Genomic DNA, 13,008 nt, shown 5'->3' on the forward strand with positions numbered 1-13,008 from the left:
GAGAGCTTCACATCACATCACTCTGATCACTAGGAATAAAGCAGGGAAATGACGGGGAAGGTGAAGGATCTTCAGAATAGATGTAGTGACCGGCGTCTCCCCATACACAGGATCACACAGTAGTGAAGACGTCGTCTGGGGAGCGTGTGACCCCCCGTGTGTCAGGAGGACGGAGCAGGACCCCGAGTGACATCACCGAGCCTCCACCTCATTCACTGATACATGAGCAGAAGATCCTGGAACTGACCCACAGGATCACTGAGCTGCTGAGCGGAGAGGTGAGCGCTGCCGGGAATGCTGGGACATTATATAATAACACCGGGGGAGGGGTCTGCTAATGGCGGCTCATTGTATGTGTCAGGTTCCTATAAGGTGTCAGGACGTCACCGTCTATTTCTCCATGGAGGAGTGGGAGTATCTAGAAGGACACAAGGATCTGTACAAGGACGTCATGATGGAGAATCTCCAGCCCCTCACATCTCCGGGTAAGAGGAGACCGTCCTGATTATAGAGGAGAGGCCGGGTCTGAGGTCACCTGGACCCCCCATCATCTGATCATCACATGTAGACGATGTATTCAGTCCCTGTGTATATTTCCTATAGATGGGTCCAGTCCGAGAAATCCACCAGAGAGAAGTCCCAGTCCTCTATATTCCCAGGATCCTCCAGAAGAATAACAAATGTCCCTAAATGTAACTTAGAGCCCTCATTCCAGTCCCTTAGATAGTGTTGGGGTCAATGCTCTAAAGGTAATAGACAGCATGTTTATCCTCCTCATGTACAATGACTGATAACACCTCTATATACAGCAAATAACACAAGATCCAACATTCACAATAGGTGATGTCACAGCTCACCTCCTCCTCCTGTTTTCATGCTAGGTACAGAGAAGTACCAAGCAATCGGCGAAAGGGAAAGGAAAGGGACCCCTGCCTCTAGGGAAGGAGGACATGGTGACCCCTGACCAAACCTACCACTGGTCCCTGGGGTCCCTCACCACCCTAGATAGGTTCTGCACCTATGCAGTGAGCCAAATAGCTAATCCTAGGTATTCCTAGTGCTAGACCTTAAATAGGGAACAAGTGGGATGAGCTCTTCATCAGCCCCACTAAACGCTAAAGGAAGACACAAGGAGAACACACGGGGAAAAATGCATGTACTTCTTATCCACAGATGACTTAGGTAGGAGTTCAGCACCGATATTACATATGAGAGCAAGCCATCTGTTTGCAACCAGAGCTAGAATGAGCTGAATAATGTCACCAGGGAAGTCCAGGGAAGAAGGGAGAATTTAAGCACCAAGATAATACTGATGATCAGCAGCTGGGTGGAAGGCGAGCTCCTGCTGAGTCCAAAAGGGGGAGAGATGAATCCAGCAGGAAAGCAACATATACCAATGAATACTGACAGCAGGAACAATAGAAAGTTGGGGAGCATTTTGCGCAGCCAAACGCTGTAACCTTCTATGGCCAGAAACCACATGACTGTCTGTCACCCGTGACTCCTGTATAATGACTGATAACACCTGTATATACTGTAAGTGATGCTGGAGCAATCAATCACACTAGGTGATGTCACAGCTCACCTTCTCCTGTACAATGACTGATAACACCTCTATATACAGTATTCACCATTCACAATAGGTGATAAGGTGATATCACAGCTCACCTCCTCCTTCTCTTGTATAATGACTGGTTTTTATCATAGATTTTTATTGCATTTTAAACTTTCACAGTACAAACATAAAACAATGTACAAGGAGTTCCCTCGCACAAACATCCCAACCCCCCACCTCCCCGATTGACCGTCTCACCGACCTGCACCCCCCGTCTCTTTTTCATCCTCTTCCGTTGGCTCTCCCGTAGATCTTATAACCCGGGTATCATGTCTTTCAGTAGTTCCATTGATGCCAATCCCGGGAGCTCCAGCCACTTACTCCAGATCTTTTCATATTGCATCCTCTTTCCCCTTTTAAGATAAATATTTTTTTCCATAAGAATAATGAAATTCACTTTTTGGATAAATTCCTTACGAGTCGGTGCCTTTTCTGACAGCCAATACGAGGCAATGTTTCCTTGCCGCATATAGCAAGCGTGCAACTGGTAATTTCTCATGTTCCTCCGCTCCCACTTCATCCACATAGCCCAGCCCACACCCCAAAAGATTCCTGGATTACACCACCTGCATCACAGATTGGATTATCCAGAACCCTGTAGGCATGGGCACTCCCACAGCATGTGTATGATTGTACCACCCCGCGCTTGGCTGCAACCGAGCCGCTCGGGTCCGGACTCGCCGGGTGGTGGCTTGAGCTTCTCCGGACCCAGGGGCTCTGTGGTCCACTTCGATCTGAAGGGGGACTGGCGCTTTAAGGGGACGTAGGTGTATGGCCGGAGCCGTGTTTTAAGTTCGTGACGCCACCCACGGGATGTGGTGGAGGAGGACATCACCGCTGCGGTTACTGGGCACCCTGGGGAGATGTTGCGCAGCAAGATGTTAACCCCTCCATGGGTAGGGATGGTGGCCCCGGGACCCGTTGGGTGCTGTGTAGTGGGCGGTGCAGGGAGGTGCGCGGCCGGAGGGCACTGTTGTACTCACGATTAGTAATGCACACAAGTCTCTGGTAAACCAAGATGATGGTGGTCGGTGCCCGCAGCCGGCTGCGTCTGTGACGCCCTGGGCAAGCCAGGGGTCACAGGTCATTACACCACCACACCCTACACCCCAGTTAGGCACACACAGCTAACCCAAAAATCCTTGTTGCCTTCCTCCAGATGCTGATGTTCACACCAGGGGGTGGGCCAGGCGGTTGGCTCCGCCCACCGAGGAGTTCACAGCCCTGGAGGCGGGAAAACCAGGCAGATGAGTTTAGGAGGTGAAAGTGAAAGGAAGGAAGTGAAGTGGTAGAGGAGCTTAGGAGAAAAGCTGAAGTAAAGTAAAAGTGACAGTTTGAAAAGCCTGAAGTTGGTCCGGCTGTGTGCCCGGACCGTGACAGCAAGGTCAGCAGACGGCGGTGACTGTCTGGAGGGGTGACTGCTCGGAGGTTACTGGAAGGACCGCGGACGGGTGGTGACCCGGCGGTCTGGAGCGGTATACAAAGAACAGTCAGCACCCCAGGGCAGGGGCCTCTCGGACCCCGGCAAGGCTAGGAGTCGCCATAATTTGCCAAATCCGTCAGTGAAGGGGACGTCTGTCTCCAAACAACCAAGTCCCGATTGAAGGCAACAGTCCGACCGATAAGGGGAGACACCGCCACCGCCAGGGCACCAGTTTCTCAGGGCCAGCGCCTGCGGGCAAAGTAGGGCTCCTCCGGCCCATATCCAAGCCGGGGAGCGGGTTACCGGTGGGAACCCATCGCAACCATCATCAAAATAGGTGCAGGACAGAGGGACCGTCACCGTCACCTTCTGGGGAAAGCAAGTGCAGCCGTCCGTGGGAACCGTCTTTCCAGCCGTGTGGTTTACCGAGAACTGTGTCACCGTTGGCACAGCGCTGCCCCCGCGTTCCTGCGCCCACCAGGCCCTGCATCTCCCACCTCATCACTGGGCCCCGGGATCACCAACCCCTACCCACGGAGGGGCAACACAACAACTTGCTGCTTCACACCATCACTCCCGGGATCCCCATACAGAGCAGCGGTGGTGTCAACAAATCACCACAACCGTGGGTGGCGTCACGGACAATAGACTATATCCCAAAACCCAATCCCCTTTCACTCACGGGCGAGGAGCGCCGCTCGAGAACCCCCGGGATCCGGCCCACCGCTCGAGCCACCACTGAGCAGCAGCAGCCGGACCCGAGCAGAGGGGTGAGCGCAGTGCTGACACCCTCCTCCCCGCCCGCGACACGTCTGGTCCCCCTCCCGGTTGGTGGTCTCTGCCTTTCTCCTGTACCGTGTTGTGTATCATTGGGCTGCCTGCGCTTCAGCACCAGGAGTCCGGTCCCCGGCTTCGTGGATGTCGGGAGAGCCCGTTGCCCGCAGACGCTGGCCCGTGGGATCTCTGAGCCGTGGCGGTGGCTTTCTATCCCCCTCGTTGGGCTGTTGTCTTCAGTCGGGACTTTGGGTGGGAAAGGACCTAAAGTCCTAGCCTCAATCAGTTAATTAGCTAGCCCCCAGTAGCTTCTGGACCTAGCTTCAGGGTCTGAGTACCCCCCTTTGTGCTCCGGTTTCCGGGTCCGTTCCCCGGGTCGGTACCGGCGGGCCACTACCCTGTCCCGGTCCACCACGGTTCCACCTAGCCGTCTTCCCAGCTCCTGCAGGCTGAGGCCACCGTATGCCTCCTGGCCAAAGGTGATCGGGCTCCAACCCGGACACCAGTCAGTGTGTTGCAGACTTGGGCACAGGTCTGTCTCCAGACTTGAACTTCAGACTACCACTCTCCTTGAACTCTAAAACGTAACTCACTGTTTTCCTGCCTCAGGGCATGTGAACTCCTCCATGGGCATGTCCAACCGCCTGGGCACGTCCCCTGGTGTGTCCATCAAATCCTGAGGGAGGTGACCAGAGTGTAATGTGGTTGGCTGGTGTTACCTAGTGTAGGACAGGTGTTGTGTGGGGCGCTATCTGTGACTACCTGGCTAGTCCAGGGCGTCACATGATCCTTGTTTCTTCTACTGTACATTTTGGACATTTGGAGTCCGCCCTCACTCCTGCTTTATGCATCCACACAGGGGTTTTATAGACTCTATATATGACATACTGTATCTGTGAGAGCCTTTTCGTTTCACTCAGAGATATTTTGGTAACATATTGCAGGATGGAATCCCATTTGTCCTCTCCAATCTCTCCCAGATCCTTCACCCATTTCGCATAGGCCCCAATTGGAACCTCCCAAGAAACATGGACAGGAGCCCCCCGTATACTATCCATATACAGCCTGCCGTACCTCTCTGTGTTCCTATTATAGTAATTACACTGTTCGGTTGTATAACAATCGGTATTGTTCTGTTTTCTGGCTCGAATGTGTGGCGCAGCTGGAGGAACTTGTAGAGCATACCATGTCCCAAAGGGTAATCCTTTAGCAGTCCCTCAGAAGTTTTAAACACATTTCCCTCCACCACTTGGGAGAGATACAAAATTCCAATTCCCCTCCACTGCCCAAATTCCTTAAGGCCCCTTTCACACGTCAGTGATTCTGGTTTGTGCTTTTTTTTAAACGTACCAGAATCTCTGACATACGCAGATACATTATAATGAATGGGTCTGCTCATACATCAGTGATTTTTCACTGCACGTCTCCGTGCGGCGTACCCGCGTGTGCGTGATTGCCGCACGGAGACATGTCCATTTTTTTTCTGGCATCACTGATGTCCCACGGACCACGCAGTGGTGTGATCCGTGAGACACGTGCCAAAAAAAACCGTGCTTTTAAAATAAAAATCATTTTTACTCACCCGGCTCCAGCGATGTCCTCTGCAGCCCGTGCAGCTTGCTGCTTCTGAGCCGGCTCATTATTGTCGCGCATATTCATGATGCACGACACAGCCGACCCGGAAGCAGCTGCTGCGGGGGTCAGCGCCGGCCGGATGCTGCACCGCGGGAGCGATCAGCACCATGGAGAGCGGGCACAGGTGAGTTAATCTCTAAGTGCAATCACAGGCCACGGAGAACGGAGCCCGGATTGCACTTAGACAACCCACGTGTGCCGTAATTCACGGCACACGGAGGGACATGTGCGTGTTTTTCACTGACGTGTGAAACGGGCCTAAGGGATAGAAATTCCGGAACATTGGGATTGTCCCATACAGGAGCATATGTAGTAACCCCCGTAACCTGCCTCAGCTGCTTGATCCTGCCCCACACTCCATCGATCAGCCGTACAGTAGGATATTGTGCAGAGTTCAAGCGAAACTTTCCCGCCTCAAAACTGGCCAACGGGGGCTTTTCCCAACCACAAACTGTAGCATCCTCCCCGCCGAGGTCTCCAAGCCACTGCTCTGAGCTGCTAAATAGTAAAGCCAAGGGTTAGGTAAAGCCAGCCCCCCTTCATCTTTCAACCTCTGTAGATACCCTAGCTTCATCCGTGGGCGCTTCTTCCCCCAAATTAAACCCCGAAAGATAGTTTTTCATAAAACCGGTTTTGCGGTAGCCATATCGAGGGCATTGTGGAGTACATATAACAACTGGGGCATTAGTATCATTTTGATTAAAGTTGACTCTCCCCATCACCGTAAGATATAGTTTGGACCAGGCCAGAGTTTTCTGTTTGATCTTAAGTAGGAGTGGGGTGTATAATGACTGATAACACCTGTATATACAGCAGATATCAGGATCTGCCATTCATAGTAGGTGATATCACAGCTCACCTCCTCCTCCTGTACAATTCAAATACAGAAACCTCAACATTTAGAACCAGAGGCAATAATGCTGAGAGACGGTCACAAGGGACCACCACCCCAGACTGCACTACTCAGAGATACATGTATACACAAGAGGACAAGGAGTATATGTGCAAAAAATGGATAATTTTATTAGATATGAAAAAAACACAATAGACAGACAATTAAAAACACGATAAAACATCACCAAAATGAATCATCTCGGGGAATATACAGATTGTTACACGGACAGGGATGGTCTCCGGAAAACCACCAAAGATACTCAGGATAACCATAAATCCTGTGAATAAATCGGTCACAGTGGGATTAATTACATTAAAATCTTAATCAGGTGAATCCTGAGACCCCCGGTCAGTGTTGAGGTGTCACAAACTGACTGATAACAGCTCTATGTACAGTAGATAACATAGGATGTACCATACACAATAGGCGACATCACAGCTCACCTCCTCCTCCTCTAGTATAATAACTGAAAACACCTCTATATACAGCAGATAATAGGATCCGCCATTCACAATAGGTTAAGTCACAGCTTACCTCCTTCTTCTGTACAATAACTGATATCACTTCTATATACAGCTGATAACACAGGATCCATCAGTCATAATGGGTGATGTCACAGCTGCCCTGTTCCCCCCCCCACACACACCCGCACAGTGACCTTTGCACACACATTAGATGCAACAATACAAAAGATAGACTCAGAGTTTGTTCATTGCTGCTAATGTACATGTGCAATTTGTGAAACAGCAAGTTAGATCTAAAGAAGCCCCACTGGGCAGCGTGAATATGGCACAATTTGAAGTTTTTATTTTTCATAATGATTGTGATATGACAAAACAAAACACAAAATACATTTAACACAAAAACATGATTTAAACAGTAGGTCCATTTTTTTTATTTTTTTTTAATCCAATTTTTTTTTATTGTTTTCAAACAAGAAGAAAGGCATTACAGAAAAGAAAGGCATAACATCATACAACGCCGAGACATCAGCGCCCTAACGGGCGAGTCGGGGCCACATGAATATTGAGCACTGGAAAAAGGGGGGGGGGGGAGTATAAGTGGGTGAGGAGGGGGAGGGAGTATGGGTGGGTGAGGGGGGGAGGGAGTATGGGTGGGTGAGGGGGGGGAGGTAACTTACAACAATACACAAAGTTAACTTATTGCATAAAGAAGCAGAAGTGGTCCGACCGACACGTTATATGACTTCCTGTCCAACCTACTACACGAGTAGGATGATACAATTTTAGAGGGGGAGAGGCCCAGGGAGAGGATGACCACATTGCCCAACATTTTTGAATTTTTAATGCCAAGGAGACGCTGCTGGCTAACAGTTTCACAATGGAAGTGCGTGTTGATTCTAGCTATCACTTCCTCCATAACCGGTATCTCAGGGGATTTCCACCGAGCTGCGATACACTGTCTGGCTGAGATTAGGATATGAGAGATGCACTGAGCAATGGGGGCTGGAAAGGCGTCTAAACCCATATGCAGAATCCCCATTTGAGGTGAGGGAGGGAGTCTAGTCTCGCAAACTTCTGCTATTAGGTCGAAGACCTGATTCCAAAAGCTGAGAATTTCCAGGCAAGACCACCAGAGGAGCCCCAGTGTCCCCGTCATGCCACAACCCTTCCAACAAAGGGGAGAGTAATCTTCCGCAAACCTAGCTATCTGAGCAGGACACCTATACCATCCCATGTGTACTTTCTTAATCTGCTCCAAATGGTTGAGGCAGGCGGAGGACCCAAGCACCACCCGGGAGGCCGCATGCCACTGATGGGCTGGCAAGGAGAGGGGTAATTCTCTTTCCCACTTTATCATGTATGGTAGAGTCTGTCCTTCCGTATGAGAGGTGAAGTGGTGATATAATAAGGACATGCCCCTGACAGATTCGAGTCCTTCAGAAGAAAGTCTGCCAAAAACTGATGTCTTGATGTTGATGAACTCAGGCGGAAAGTGCTTAAAAAATGCCTAATTTGAAGATATTGGTAGAAGACCTGCCTGGGTAGGTTGAATTTAGACACCAGCTAAGAACAAGGTAAGAAGGACCCCCTGTCAAATAAATCTGATACTCGAAGGGACCCAATTTGTTCCCAAGCCCTAAGGTCGACATCAGGAACACAAGCTTTTATGTCCTTAAAGGGCAGTCTCCAAATCAAACCAGCCATGGATTCCGAGGACCAATCCCTCCAGCGCCACTTCACCTCCTCGACCGTGCCCAGAAAGCAATGTGGGACTGCCTGATTTTGAATCAATGCCCCCAGTAGCGTTTTTGTGGATCCAAGTGGATTGAGGTATCCCTCATTCTGCAGCCATCTATGATCCTCCGCCTCTCTCCACCAGTCCATGACTGACTCCAGAACAGCCGCCCTGTGATATGACACCACATCAGGCACACCCATACCGCCTTCTCTAAATGGCGGGTGAAGTGGTTGTAAGGGTATTCTTGATTTCTTACCAGCCCACATACATTTGCGGATGAGGCTTTGTAGACCTGTCAGGGAGTATCCCGGAATTTTCAAAGGGAGGCGTCTAAAAAGATATATCAACTTTGGAAGGTATAGCATTTTAAAAGAGTGTATTCTGGCCAACCACGACAGCGGCAGCGCAGAAAAGCGCGAGAGCTCTTCTAGTTCTTTACTCAGCTCTGAGATATTTTTCCTTACAAATTGTTCAGTTGTTGTGAGATGGATTCCTAAATAAGGAATACTGTGGTCCTCCCATCTAAATGGCAATGCCGTGGCGAGCCTCTCGCTTTCTACCCGGGGAACAAGGAAGGGAAGAATTAAGGATTTATTTGCGTTAAGTTTGTAGAATGAAACAGCAGAGAATTCTTTAACCCCTTCAGCCCCCAGGCACTTTCCGTTTTTGCGTTTTTGTTTTTTGCTCCACTTCTTCCGAGAGGTGTAACTTTTTTATTTTTCCGTCAATTTTGCCATATGAGGTCTTGTTTTTTGCGGAACGAGTTGTACTTTTAAATGAAACCATAAGTTTTACCATATGGTGTACTGGAAAACGGCAAAAAAATTCCAAGTGCGGAAAAATTGCAAAAAAAGTGTGATCGTACAATAGTTTTTGGGATATTTTATTCACTGTGTTCACTATATGGTAAAACTGATGTATCTATGTGACGCCTCAGGTCAGTGCGAGTTTGTAGACAGCAAACATGTATAGGTTTACTTGTATCTAAGGGGTTAAAAAAAATTCACAAGCTTGTCCAAAAAAAGTGGCACACGTTTTGCGCCATTTTCCAAAACCCGTAGCGTTCTCATTTTTCAGGATCTGAGGCTCATTGATGGCTTATTTTTTGCGTCTCGACCTGACGTTTTTAACGGTACAATTTTTGCACAGATGCTACGTTTTGATCGCCTGTTATTGTATTTTGCGCAAAATTTGCGGCAACCAAAAAACGTAATTTTGGCGTTTGGAATTTTTTTGGCGCTACGCCGTTTACTGATTAGATTAATTGATTTTATATTTTGATAGATCGGGCATTTCTGAACACAGCGATACCAAATATGTGTATATTTTTTATTTTTTTTAACCCTTTAATTTTCAATGGGGTGAAAGGGGGGTGATTTGAACTTTTAGGTTTTTTTATTTTTTTTTAATTTTTTTAAAACTTTTTTTTTATTTTTTTTTTTTTATTTTACTAGTCCCCCTAGGGGGCTATAGCGATCAGCAATCCGATCGCTCTGCACTATCTGCAGATCTCAGCTACAGAGCTGAGAACTGCAGATTTGCTGCTTTACTTTCAATGCCGGCTGTATTCCGGCATCGAGAGGAAGTGACTCATGTTAGCTACAGGCGTCATCACATGACCCTGTGCTACCATGGCAACCACCGAAAGTCACGTGATCATGTCACGTGACTTCCGGTGGGGGCGGGGTAAGTGACTGTCATGGCGGCGCCCATATACATATCGCTGCCAGATTTTGGCAGCGAAATGTAAGGGGTTAATGGCCACGGGTGGAAGTGATTCCACCCGCGGCTAGCAGGCACACATGTCAGCTGTTGATAACAGCTGATATGTGCGCGGATCGCCGCCGCCTGCCGGCGGCAGGGGGCGGGGCTTACCAGCACACAATCCATGAAGTACCCAGTACGTCATGGGTCGTTAAGGGGTTAAGAACCGATAAAACATTAATTACAGAACCTTGTACTTCTGAACAGGAAATAATTATATCATCAGCATACAGTCCCACAACATGCTCAACTTTACCTACTGACATCCCCACAATACCCTTATGCATCCGAATGTACTCCGCCAGGGGCTCCACCACCATAGCAAAAATTACCGGGGAAAGGGGGCACCCCTGGCGGGTACCATTGGTTATAGAGAAGCTATGCGAGGCAAACCCTGAGGCGAGAACCTTGGCGTTAGAATTAGAGTACAGGGAGAGAATTGCTGTTAATATTGGCCCCTGAAATCCAAATTTCTCCAAAATAGTCCTTAGGAACCCCCAGTGCACTCTGTCGAACGCTTTTTTGGCGTCTAGGGACAGGAGAACACTGGGGATCTTCCTATTCTCAATCACTGCTATAAGGTCTATCAATCGTCTGGTCCCATCTTTAGCCTGCCTTCGGGCTACAAACCCCACCTGATCTGGAGCTATCAAGGAGGGGAGGACCCCATATAGACGGAAGGCCAACATTTTTGCATAGATTTTAAGATCACAGTTAAGCAGCGAGATAGGGCGGAAGTTACCTGGAGAAGTGGGGGGCTTCCCCGGCTTAGGGAGAGTAGTAATTATGGCTTCTAAGTTGGAAGGGGCGACCGAGGAGTTATTCTGCCAAAATGTAAATGTCCTGCGCATATAAGGGCCCAGGAGATCCACAAACTGTCTATAATATGAATTAGAAAAGCCGTCTGGGCCTGGAGCAGAGTGTATTTTTAAAAGATTTGACCGTTTTTTGGATTTCTTCTAGAGAAAAAGGGGCATTTAGAACCTCCAGATCCGCTTGAGACAGGCTTGGTAGCTGTAATTTTTCCAGGAAGGCATTAATGGCTGCCTCTGTTGGCTGCGGGGTGTTCGGGTCATCTTTTAAATTGTAAAGGCCTTGGTAGTAGTCTGCAAAGGCATTTGCAATATGGATAGGATTTTTGATTATGGAGCCCTCCGGGGTTTGCAAAAATTCAATTCTGCACTTAATTTTCCGGCTTTTAACCCTCCTTGCTAAAATGGATCCAGCTCTATCTCCCAAGGAGTAATGTTTGATTTTTAAGGCTATAAGATTTTTTTTCATATTTAGAGATAAGAATTTGCCTTAGTTGTGACCTCAGCTCTTTTAATTGGGCCGAACGCGAGGGTAGGTAATTGGGCCGACCGCGAGGGTAAAGGGGCAGTTTTATTTAGGGATTCTAAGGTTTGGATCTGGGCAAGAATATTCGCTGTCAACTGTTCTCTTTTCTTTTTTTTTGCATAGCAGCAATTTTAATACAAATTCCCCTAATTACCGCCTTATGAGAGGACCAAAGGACCTCATCCGAGACTGAATTGTTATCATTCAGGAGGAAATACTCCGATAACCCCTCAGTTATTTCTTGTATCACATGCTGTTTGGAGAGTAAGAAGTCATTTATTTTCCATCTATGAAAGATTGGGGAATTATGGCGCTCATTAATTGTTAGGGAGACGGGCGCATGGTCGGACCATGATATGACTCCTATTTGAGATTCCGTGCATTCTGCTACGAGGCTACTATCCACCAAAAAATAGTCTATGCAGCTATAAAAGGTGTATCTAGCTGAATAATACGTGTAGTCCCTTTCTTCAGCATGGGTGTATCTCCAAATATCATGTAGGTAATGCTGTGTTATAAGCTGGCCAATTTCTTTCCTGTGGGCAGTACTAGCGGAACAGTCTAGCTCTTTTGAAACAGGGACATTGAAATCTCCGCAGATCACTTTATGGCCCACTGCCACTTGGTCTAAGTTTTTTAGGAATTTCCTCAAAAATCTGATTTGTCTTATATTAGGAGCATAAACCCCGGCCAGAGTATACTTCACATTGTTCAGGGAGCACACTAAAATCAGGAACCTGCCCTCTGAGTCAGACAGAGTCTAGCCTAAACGCCACCGTATGTTTTATAAAAATACTTACCCCAGCCCTCTTTTTACTGAAGTTAGCATGAAAACTATGAGGGAACAACCGATTGTTGAGCCTGAAATTGTCTGCTGCAACAAGATGAGTCTCCTGGACGCATAAAATATCACAATTTGTCTTGTGGACTTCTTTCCATAACATGTTACGCTTGGCCGGTGAGTTTAACCTGTACCGCCCCGCGCTTGGCTGCAACCGAGCCGCTCGGGTCCGGACTCGCCAGGTGGTGGGTCGAGCGTCTCCGGACCCGGGGGCTCCGTGGTCCACTTCGATCTGAAGGGGGGGACTGGCGCTTTTAGGGGACGTAGGTGTGCGGCCCAAGCTGTGTTTTAAGTTCGTGACGCCACGCACGGGTTGTGGTGAAGGTGGACACCACCGCTGCGGTTACTGGGCACCCGGCGGAGATGTTGCGCAGCAAGATGTTAACCCCTCCGTGGGTAGGGATGGTGGCCCCGGGACCCGTTGGGTTCTGTGTGCCGGGCGGTGCGCGGACGGAGGGTACTGTTGTACTCACAATTAGTAACACACTCCAGTCTCTGGTAAACCAAGATGATGGTGATCG

The 13,008-nt window shown here is 48.6% G+C and overlaps 1 protein-coding gene across 1 annotated transcript in view; it reads left to right on the forward strand.

Moving 5' to 3' along the window:
- Nucleotides 1–13,008, forward strand: part of LOC142290087 (uncharacterized) — a 159,962-nt gene that overhangs the window by 112,751 nt on the left and 34,203 nt on the right. Inside the window, exons 15-16 of the mRNA XM_075334023.1 lie at nucleotides 111–278; nucleotides 362–485. Of these exons, the coding sequence (XP_075190138.1) occupies nucleotides 111–278; nucleotides 362–485 (292 nt within the window). The remainder of the gene's footprint in view (nucleotides 1–110; nucleotides 279–361; nucleotides 486–13,008) is intronic.

The sequence above is a fragment of the Anomaloglossus baeobatrachus genome, chromosome 2 (assembly GCF_048569485.1).
Source record: "Anomaloglossus baeobatrachus isolate aAnoBae1 chromosome 2, aAnoBae1.hap1, whole genome shotgun sequence".
In the NCBI taxonomy this organism is placed as follows: domain Eukaryota; kingdom Metazoa; phylum Chordata; class Amphibia; order Anura; family Aromobatidae; genus Anomaloglossus; species Anomaloglossus baeobatrachus.